General features: G+C 52.9%; 2 protein-coding genes across 2 annotated transcripts; both read right to left on the minus strand.

Moving 5' to 3' along the window:
• Positions 1-597: 597 nt before the first annotated feature.
• Positions 598-4,222, minus strand: NKX3-1 (NK3 homeobox 1). Its single transcript, XM_052805997.1, has 2 exons — positions 3,355-4,222; positions 598-1,435 (listed from the first exon to the last, which is right to left on the minus strand). The coding sequence occupies exons 1-2, from the start codon at positions 3,695-3,697 to the stop codon at positions 1,026-1,028; spliced, it is 753 nt and encodes a 250-aa protein (XP_052661957.1). The 5' UTR covers positions 3,698-4,222; the 3' UTR covers positions 598-1,025.
• Positions 4,223-8,437: 4,215 nt separating this feature from the next.
• NKX2-6 (NK2 homeobox 6) lies at positions 8,438-10,570 on the minus strand. The gene is made up of 2 exons (XM_052805456.1): positions 10,447-10,570; positions 8,438-9,036 (listed from the first exon to the last, which is right to left on the minus strand). The coding sequence occupies exons 1-2, from the start codon at positions 10,568-10,570 to the stop codon at positions 8,438-8,440; spliced, it is 723 nt and encodes a 240-aa protein (XP_052661416.1).
• Between the last annotated feature and the right edge of the window lie 240 nt (positions 10,571-10,810).

Below are 10,810 nucleotides of genomic sequence, written 5' to 3' on the forward strand. Positions count from 1 at the left end.
ATCGGGCTGATTTTACTTGCGAACGGGGAGTTTGCTGCTTTGAAAGCTGACGGGAACGTTGAACTCTTCGAGCTGTTGCTATTTTAGATAGCTTATATGGGAATGTTCAAACAGCGTCAACACCCGGATATGCAAAACTCATCTGTCATTGCGCTATTGTCCGTGTTCCCGAGGCTTTCTGGTTTGGCTTCTCAAGGTTGTTAAGGCACCGGCAGCGGCCGTCGAAGAGCAGAGAGACGGGTTTGGGTGGGGGTAAGCTGGCAGGGCTCCATCCCGGCCGGGGCCGTCACCTTCGCTCACGTCCCGGCAAACCTGGTCCCCGGCTGCAGCTCTGTGACCGTCAGGCACCTCAGGTTGTTGTCGCTCGCGGCAGAAAGGGGTTTAATTCTCCCCAAAAGCCACATGCGTTGCCCCGGGTGGAGGCTGCGGTGCTGCCCGACAGCACGCAGAAAACTTGGGGGGGTTCTAAGTCCCCTCTGGGACCATTAGCAATTACGACATCGATGGCAGAAATGCAAATTTTTTGCCTTTTTTTTTTTTTTTAAAGACTGATTTTTAGATCATACAACAGCTGGTGGCCCGGGTGGCTGAGTGGGGGCCATGTCAGTGCCAGCCCAGGATCAGCAGTTTTACTTTTTGCCTGCTTGATCTCAGCAAGGAGCAAAGGCTTCAGGGGGGCACAAGTGATTTAGGAGGGGCAGAGAGGGGCGATCGCTGTCTCTGGGGCTGGACCATCCCTTTCTGCCCCCGAAAGAGCCTGCAATATTTTACGGCTGCAGATTGACCCCAGAGCGGTGCTATCAAGCATGCTGAATTACACGCTTTTAATATCTTGGGCTTTTTTTGGCTTTTTTTTGTTTGTTTTTTTTACTGTTAGCGACAAGAGAGCTTGTGCGGCAACTAGAAGATGCTGATCGTTACTACAAATGGGGTCTCCTTCTCCTAATTAGCACTAGAAAGAGCCATGCAGTATTAAAAAAAAAAAAAATTTAAGAGAAAAGGATGCTTTCCGCTTAAAAAAGTGGTTACCACCACGAGGGACTCCAGCCGTTCAAGTAATAGAGGCAAGGCAGGTACTGCCAGCCGCCCCGCAGCGTGAGCAGCGATGCTCCGGGGATCTCGGCCGCTTTCTGCCCGGCCAGACGCGTGTCCAGTCTGCTGATTTCGGAGGCGACCTGTTTCCTCTTGGTTTTATACCTCCTGTTCTGGAACCAGATTTTCACCTGCGTCTCGGTGAGCTGCAGGTTTTTGGCCAGGTGGGCTCGCTCGGGGGCCGACAGGTATTTTTGGTGGCTGAATTTCCGCTCCAGTTCGATGACTTGGGTGTGGGAGAATGCCGCCCGCGAGCGCTTCGCCTGCTTGGGGGGGTGCTGGGCGATGGGCAGGGGTCGCAGGGGGGGGTCACAGTCTGACAGGTAGGTCTCTGCCGTGGCATCTGTGGGAGGAATGAGCTGAGAATTACCCGCTTGGAAATTGCCCGAATCACTTGCTTTTTCCCTTCCAGAGAGCAAAATATTCCCATTATCCTGGAAATATTTTCACTTAATGGAGTCAACACCATCTTGAAGTCATATAAGGGAGTTTTTTTCTTCCTAAATCACACTTTCTTAATTCATATAAGCATGCATTCAATATGGACGTACATTCAAGGGACTAAAATAATACAGAAAGGGATATTTTGCAGTGCCGGTGAAGGTCTGCCTAAAACCTCAAGGTACTGCTGTTACGTACATTATGGCATCAACAGCTCTTGAGATTTTTATCACAGAATTCATACTATTAGGCACTTCTTTGAAACATCCTCTCTGCTGTGCCTATGGGAAAATCCTGATCCTCAGATTAAACAAGTTTGTATCCTCAAGCTACAGAGGATAGCTCAGAAATGGGAAATCGGTGCAGCTTGAAGCAGACTGCAGTTAGAAGTGTTGAAAAGAAATTCCTCCCTTTTCTCTTTGATGACTCCAAGGCAATGCCAAGAAATTTTGAGGCAGATTTTTAAACCTCCAGGCCTGGCTTTACATATATAACTGCAGACCTGGCCTTGGATCACAGCTCCAAAGCGGCATCTCAGTGTTTGCCTCCAACTTATTTCTTGTGGCACCGTTCGGTCGCCCGAGCCACGACCCAGAAAGGTACTGAGCTCCCTGGGAAGCGTCATCTATAACCCTTAAAACTTCTTAAGTAATTTTATTTATGCAGTTAGTTCCTTTTTGTGTATTACCCAGCTTGGGACGGAAATAGGCCAATTTTTTTTCCTTTAGTCATTTCTTAGTATATTTTCTTAAGATGTGAACGTAATGCTCAAGATAGAAACAATGAGGTTAATTCCCAGCTTGTGTAAATCATGGTTGTCCCACTGAAATCCCTGGAGCTGTGCTGATTTACACTAGCCACTTTCTGGGAGATTTGCTACGGCTTTTAATGATTTTTGTAATGATCAGCCTGGTGGCTGTTTCCGAACTTGCTTTTATGTAGAAGCTTCTTTTAATAGAATTGAAACGTAAAGCCAAAATTCCCCTGGCAAGGGCTCTCTTAGCAAGCAAGAGCCGGTCGCTAGAGAGTTCAAAATCGCTTTTTTGGCTGTTGCAGCTCGGCCCAGGACTGCTAGGGCAAGGAACGGCTGAGCTCCCTCCCGCAGCCCCGGCCGTGCTCGCGCTGCTGCAATGCTAGAGGCACCGGTCAAAAAAATTTGCTTCTGAGTGTGATTTTTGGTACGTTGCTTCTGCAGCGAAACGTTATTGCCTGCAATGAATTTAGCAATTGCATGCTAGAAAGGGATGCCGTGGCAAGAGGAGCAGGGTCATTATTAATAAAGCACGCGATGTGCAGTGGTACACACTGTGAAATCAGGGCTGAGCATGCGGGAAAGCTGAGCCGTGCTGCAAGCAGCACAAATTCAACACGGGGACTTCCAAAATATCCCCGGACCCCGGAGCTCGGCTGCGGCAGCATTGCCATGCTGATGGCTGCTGGAAGGATGGGCACAAACTGCCTCTCCGAGACACCCCAAGGTGCCTTTGCTGGGGACCTTCTGCGTGTAAAGGGAACTTTATTTCCCAAGATATCGCAGAAATGCATCGACTGTTTGTTTTTTTTTTAAACGGCATTTTAGCCAAATTCAGTCCTTCGAATTATTTGAGGCGCCTGGCGAAAGATTTGCATGCAGTTGCTATTTCTCTTACTTTCCCACTGCTAAAGCACAGACACTCCCTGGTATTCAAAGCGCGGGTTATTTGGCTCTGGGGTGCTCGAGGCAGCCGGGTCAGGATCCTGCCCCTTGGTTAACCCGAGCGTAGACATTGCTGATCCATTCCCCAGCCAGTGGGCTCAGCCAGGAGTTTTCCACCCCCTTACCTGCGTCCGCCTCGTGGGGTGTCCCTCGGGTTTGGGCTGGGGATGCTCCTGGGGGACGAGGACCCCCGGGGGGGTGCCCTAGGGCCGAGCTGCCCTCGTTGCCCTTCGCCGCGGCCGGCCCCGGCTCCCCGTCCTCCGGGCTGCCAAACTCTCCGCTCTCGCCCCGCTCCGGCCACGCTCCCCGCTCTGCCCCATCCCAGAGGATGTCTTGGATGAGGAAGGATGTCCGGGGCCTGGAGGAGATGGGCATGGTCTGCTGGGCTACCGTCGGGGTCCAGCTCATCCCTGCTGGGGTGCTGCTGGGTGCTCTCTGCCTCCTTGCAGGGAGCACCCCGGCACTCATCCTCCTCTTCCTCTCCCTGCCCAGAGGCACGCTGGCTTCCCACCCTCCCGGCTTTGCATTTATACGGCAGGCAGCCAAGCCTCCCGGGCCTGATTGGAGATCCCTGGCAGGAGTTTACGCCCTTCGGTCGTTTCTTGGCTCCCGTGGGTTTTCTGGCGCCTTGCTTCTCCCTCTTGCTCAGGACACCCTTCCCCACGGATCCGTGGGGTCACAGCCAAAAACCTCAGCCTCCTCCTTTGCCCCCCCCCGATGCTCCCTTGCTGGCAAATCACCCCCGAGCTTTTACGATGAAGAGAAAGCTGCCTAAGTGAATTCATCCTTTTGGGGATCAAAATGCTCCCAGGGTGGGGGTTTTAGTGAGAGGAGGGGGGAGCAGCGTCGCTGCCCTCGAAGGATGCTCTGCAAGGGGACAGCTTCTGCATCCCCTGCCCCAGCCCCAGCGAGCCGGTGCTCTGCTTGCTCCTAGTTATGGAAATGATTTATGTCCCAGGGTAATCCCTAGAGCTCTTTGGGGAAATGCTGTTTTCAGGGGGAAAAAGTGAAGAAAATAAAAGGATTGGGTTTTTTTTTTAGTGTTTTGAGGGCTTTGAGGGTTTTCTTCAAAACCTTCTGCTTCGATGCGCTTTCAGTTTGTTGAAAAACAGGGTGAAAATGTCAGAGACGTTTTCATCAGCTTTGCAAAGCTGCCCTAACGAGGGCTTTAAAATGAAAGTTAAGATATAACAGACAGGGAGAGTGGCTCCAGAGGCAAATGCTTGCACAGAAAGGGGCAAAGGTTTCACATGAAAATTTAAGCCTAAACCTCAGACTAATTCCTCGACCAGCTGTGGAATGGGACAGCATTTATTTAAGAAGCCTTAATACCTTTATACACCATGCTGCAAGGCCTCGTGTTCAAAGGCACCCGAAAGGAGCAAAACTTTCCCAATTCCAAGAAAAACTGTGAGTCGAGCTCTCTGTTATAACAGATTTTTTTCTGAGTATCTGCTTTATTTGTAGTTGTTCTTCTAGAGTTTCTGTTTGGAAAACAACTCCCTGCTCACCACACAAACAGCCGCAAACCTCCCCCTGAGATGTGGGCAGCACATGATTAAAAAATCACCTTGCCCCATCATAAGGCAAAGCAATCTGGTGGGCAAGCCCCTGTGGGAGCAGGATTCAGCTCCATGGATGCAGATGAGCAGCATCCCTGGGAAGTGCACGCACCCTCTGTGTGTGTATATATATATATATACACACACACAAATGTATGTATATATGTATGTGTATGTATACACACATGTATGTGTATATATATATACATACACACACACACAGTGACCCCCTATAGCCCTGTTGTCTGCAAACTCCTTTTGCTGTTGTAATAACGTAGCACTGATCACCTCTTCTATTCCTAAAGCCTTCACTCAAAGCCAGTCCCTCAGACAAAAAGCCCAGGCATGTTTTTTTTTTTTTTTAACCTTAAAAAGGGAAACAATGGATTTCCTTGAAATCCCCTGAGGACTTTGTTGATTTTATAGGAGGGTGTTTGGTTACGGCAGCCCCAAGCCCGGAGCAGGTTGTGCAGCCGTGCCCCAAACCCTGCTTTTACCCTACCCTTTTCTCTCATTCTTTAACCTGCTGATGCTCCTGGCTTAGAAAATGCCCCCCTATATTCGCCGTATGCTTGGAAAAGTCAGTAGCTTCAATAATTCAGCCTCATTATCCTCCTATAGTCCGAGAAAGGGAATTCGGAAAGTGCTGGAAGGTGGGTGGAAGGTGGTGCTGTGGTGGGTGCGTGGGTGGGTGGGCTGCCCCACGGCTCCCTGCCCGGTCCTTCCAGCGTTTAATCTGAATCCCACTGTGCTGCCCGGGGGGGGTTGGGGTGGAGGGGGAGCCCCGAGGGTCACCGGTGGGTGCCCTGGCAGGACCAGGGCTTGGCATGCACCCAGCTGGGCTTGCCCGACAGCACGTCGGCGTGACCGTGGGTGCCGTGGGAGGATGCTCGCTCGGGTCGGGGAGCCGTGCTGCTCCCCGGGGACACTCTGCTGAATTTGGGAGCCAATTTTCCCCACTGCAGGGACCCTACCCCTGCTGATTTTAGGCTGCCCTTGCTGCTATCGGAGATCAGCACGTGCCTGCACACCCAGGGAGTCAGCCTGTCGTGCACCCATAACTATTTGGGGCTCTAGCACAAATACATGAACATAAGACCCAGCAGAAGGGCTTCTCTCCCCAGAAGCTGGGCAGTTCCCTTCCTTCCAGGGGCATCATTTCATTTCAATTAAGCATTTTCCTGCAAATAGAGCTGGGCTGTTAACACCTCTGCTTTGCAGCCAGAGCTTTACCATAACCATTAGTAAAATCTCGCGGTGCCGTCCGTCTGCTCGACCCCTCTGTCTGTAGGTCTGTCCTGGGCAGCCTCGTTGCACGGCTCTTTTGTGGTCGAGTCTCTTGTCCCTTCGTTGCTGGTGCCCGCATCCGTGGCTCAGTTGGTGAAAATAACCCATAGCTGATGAGCAGTGAGTGATTTGGCCCAGGACAGGAGTTTTGGTCCAGGAGAAGGCTTTGGGGAAACGTGGGCTGGTTTGCGTACAGCGGGGTGTTTGAGAAAGCTCGTTTTTACAGTGGTTGGTGTAGCGGGTCATTTCTGATTTGGGCTGGAAACAGGGGAGGTTTAAAGCAACAGCCCTGGCATGTGCTGCAGAGAGGCAGGTGACAGAGGGGATCCAGCAAACACCAGGGTTTTAAGGGTATCCCAACCCTATGGGAACTGGGCTTTTGGGAAGACCCTCCAAAATGTATGGTGGGGCATAAATGATTCCCATTTTCAGGCTTTTTTCTGATCTGGGGAGGGTAGCAATTTCCTTCTTTGATTTCTGTGTTTATTTGGGGGGAGCTTCATGTGATTTGCCTCATTTTGTTGCTGAACCTCAAAGGAAAAACTCTTAGTGTTGTTAAGACTTGCAGGGGAACCCATGCATTGGGGATGCTGCTGTTTGCAGGGGCTTTCCCCGACACCCGCAGCATTTCCCGGTGCAGTGACCCTGTCGAGTCCCCTGGCTGCTCCAAAGCCAGGAGAGAGACCTGAGACTCAGCTGATTTTGGGAGATATTCCCGAATAAATGTGGATGGATGAAGGGGAGGAGAAGGGGCAGCACCCATCACGGCTGACGCCTTACCCAGTCTTTTCCAGGGTCTCGGTGGGGCTGCAAAGCCTCGGAGCGGCAGGACGGCGAGCAAGCTATCTCGCCGAGAGGGTTTTTCTGGTTTGATTGGGATGTCAGGGATGTCCCATTTGGGAAGTGAGCGAACGCCGGAGTGCTGGGGCTGAGTGGGGATTAGAGATAAAAGCTTAATTGCCTCCTGCAAGTCTCTTTTCGTCAAACACTGGGAGGATAAGAAGCTGTCGGGAAAGGAGCGGGGAGGAGGGGGCAGCAGCCCGGAGCGGGGACGGAGGTTGCGAGGGGGAGATGTTGCCTGTCCCGTGCGGTGGGATTTGTGTGCAGGTTGCTGTCTGGCTCCATCACTGGGATATCTTGGCATTGGAGTGGAAAGATCTCTGTTAAACTAACATTTTGCATCAGATGTTGACCTCTGTGTGGTTTTTTTTCCCCCCTCCCCGCTATAAGTAAAGCCTGCACTGGGGGGCCATGGGCAGCCCGATGAGTGGGTCGGTCTAACGGGGGCTCACTGGGTTTATTCTGTAAATGTGAGGCCGTAGATTCATGCTGCCTGTTCGGGATGTGGCTGTGCTCCCCTTTGATCCTCCCCGGCACACCGCAATGGCATCCAGCTCTCCTGCATTTCATAAACAGACATAGAAAGATGTATATAGAAGTATACAAACAGTCCTCTGATCCAGCAAGGCACTTGATGCCGATGGATCCTGATCTGGGGACCCTGCACCTCTTGGCTCAGCACCGGTGACGGTGTAATTCAGACGACACCAACCCACCGTGAGATGCTGTGAGCTGCCCCTCGCAGCTGCCCCACCATGTACCTGCAAACCCATTTCACCCATAAGGGAATAGCGACAGAGAGCTGAAAACACTTGCCAAGAGTTAGGGAGGGCAAGCTTGGACTACAAGGCAATTAACTTTCTGGGTTAATTATTAGTATTAAGATTGATTTGGGTTTTTGTTTTCTTTGGATCAGATTTTGATGCTCAAATGCAAGTTGTGGATAGGAAAAGTCAAAATATTAAGTGAGGAATGGCGAGAGAGTGAAACAACACAAATTCACCAGTTTGGTTTTTATTTGCAAATAATAATAATAATAATAATAAAGACAGAAATGAACACCTGTGCTGGGAGATATTAAGAAATATATGTCAGAAATGTATCTCAAAAGATTAGAGGAACTCAAAGCATTAAATATGGTTCATAAAAAAGTGAATGCACAGTGGTGTGCACAGACCCTGTTTTCCAGCTGTCCTTAGGAAGAAAACCAGTGTTCATACCTTCTTGATGGCCATGCACTGGCATCCTGGAGGACCAAATCCTCTGTAGGAGTGGGAAAGGCCAGACTCCGAAACATTTGTGTTTAAATAAATAAATGCCCTCAGTCATTGGGTCCCCAAAGTCGCAATGCTGGAGCGGCACGAGCTACCTGGAGGGGACGGATGCTCCGGAGACGTCCCACTGTCCGGGGTGGCAGAAACCCTCCGGATTTGTCTCCAGTCCCGACGAAAGCTGGAGTCTGGAGTGGAGGGGGGCTTTCCTCGGCAACTTCTCGGGCGGTCCTGTCCCCCGTGGCCATCTACCAAGCCCTGATCCCTGCTTGCACGGCGGCTTGCAAGCACGCGGGCTGGTGCTGAGCACCGCTGGCCATACCCAAGCTCACGTTCACGGCGGGGCTGCCCGGGGCGGCATTGGGGGTCACCCCGGTGTAGCCCCCCCCGTAGCTGGCACCGAATGGGCCGCCGCTATAGGCACTGTAGTAGGAGCTATAGGAGTAAGGGCTGGCGGTGAGGCTGTACGGGGCTGGGTAAGGCTGGGACCCCCCGAGACATGGTTTGCCGTCCCTGACGAGCACGGGCACTGCCACCCTCCGCGGGGGCAGCGGGTGGGCAGCCAGCTCCAGGGATTTATCCTGCCTCTGCCTCTTGCACTTGTACCTTCGGTTTTGGAACCAGATTTTCACCTGCGTGGAGGTAAGCTTGAGCACGCTGGCGAGGTGCTCCCTTTCCGGAGCGGAGAGGTATTTCTGTTGCTTAAATCGCCGCTCCAGTTCAAACACCTGAGTTTGGGAGAACAAAACTCGGGGTTTTCTCCGCTGTCGCTGCTTGGGATGGTGGCAGGCGTCGGCTTTCTTCTCGTCTGCCTCAAAAGGGTGGGCAAGCAAACATTTTCCTGCAGCAAGAAATACCCAAAGCAAAGTGAGACCCAAGTCCGGTTCTGTTCCCAGTGAGAGTGTGTTTCCAAAGGAGGGATCGAATTGGGAATGGAGACCCTCGGCAATAAGAGGAAGTAGGGTTGATAGTTGCTAAATTTAATATGAACTTTTCTGTGATGTTTAATGGGAATTCAAGAAAATTCCCTTTTGTTTGGATGGAATTAGAAGCCTGGCTGTTACGTGAATTTTGGACAATGCCTCCTTTCGGTCCCTCCTAACGATGCCTGTGCCACCGTGGCAGCCCCAGCCCGGAGAGGCACGGGGGGAAGCAGGGTACGGTGCAGGTTTGAATATCCCAAAACACAAATCCCCTTCCCCACTGTCCTGCTCCGGAGGGATGGAAGCGATGGCAGTCAGACCGCTGGCAGGATTTACCTCCAGCGGCTGAGGAACAGGGAATGCCGCAGCTCTCTGAATTGAAGCAAAGCCAGAAAAGTGAAGGGACTGGGAACGGAGGAGGAAAAACTGTTAGATCTGCGAGAAGATGGAAAGCAGTTTGGTTTTTTATCATCCGCTGGGTTTTTGTGTTGCAGGCAAGCTAGCTGGGGGTCTTGCATGGTGGTCGCTCCCCAGCTGGTGGGATGCGCTGGGGGACCCTGCCAGCTGCAGCAGGGGCTCAAGGAATTTAAGGGGGGGGGCTGCGGGGAAATGGGGTGCTGGAGGGCTCCGTCTGCAGGTATGAAGCTGGCAGGGAGCTCTCCCCGGGCTCCTCTCGCCCTCTCTGGCTCTGTATCCCAGCGCTGCCCAGTGCTCAGGCTCTGGTCCTACTGGTTTCCCCGTTTCTCCACTTTTCAGCTACCGGGCATTAGGGAAACACGAGCAAAAGGACACTTGGTGGGATTTTAGCGGTGGGGAGTAGGGAGTCCTGTCCGATCCCCCCCTTGGCGGCCGCTCCGGAGCAGCATCCCCGCTGGACAAATATACGGAGCATTGAAACGGGGATTTGTATCAAATCGGTGGGGATTTGTATCAAATCGGTGGTGACTTGTACCTTGCAGAAAAAAAAAAACCAAACAGCAAAAAAACCCCTAAAACAAGACACTTCTTATACCCCTGCTCTGGGCTGTTTCTTTTCCCCGAGGGCAGCCAGGACGCACGGGAGGGATGCGGGGCTTGGCGGGCGGCTCGGAAAAAGCCTTGAATAACCCCCCAAAAACCAAAGAAAAAAAGAAAAGAAAAAAAAGGGGGGTGGGGGTGGGAAATACCGGGGAAAACCAGCCACGGGTACACGGGCTCGGGTGGAATCCGGGCTGGAGGATGCTACGGGCTGCTCTGCACCCCTCGGGTTTCCAGCCCGGGGGAACGAAAGCGGCTCCGTGGGATTGTCGTGTGTGTCCCCCCCCCCGACCCCACGGGTCACTTACTCGGTGGCGGTGGCTCGTCCCCCCCCCCGGGGCTGCGGGCAGCCCGGGGAACGGGGACGGCGTGGGGTCCCCCGGTAGCTCCCGGCCGTTCCAGGTTGAGGATGTCTTTTACCGAGAAGGGGGTGGGCAGCATCTTCTAGCCAGGGCCGGGGCGGGGAGGTTGAAGGGGGGGGGGTTAAAGGGGGGGTGGTATGTGAGCTCTGGGACCCTCTCCCCGCCTCTGACCCTCCTGCCGGGCCAGGCACCACCCCCGGTCCCTGCCCCGGGGGGGGGTCCCAGGGGTTGGGGGGAGCAGGGAAAGGAGGGTTGGTCACCCGTGGGGGGGGGTCTCTGGGTGGCCCAGGGTGCTCTGGCCCGGACACGGTTCCCCATG

Source organism: Harpia harpyja, chromosome 13, assembly GCF_026419915.1.
Source record: "Harpia harpyja isolate bHarHar1 chromosome 13, bHarHar1 primary haplotype, whole genome shotgun sequence".
NCBI lineage: Eukaryota > Metazoa > Chordata > Aves > Accipitriformes > Accipitridae > Harpia > Harpia harpyja.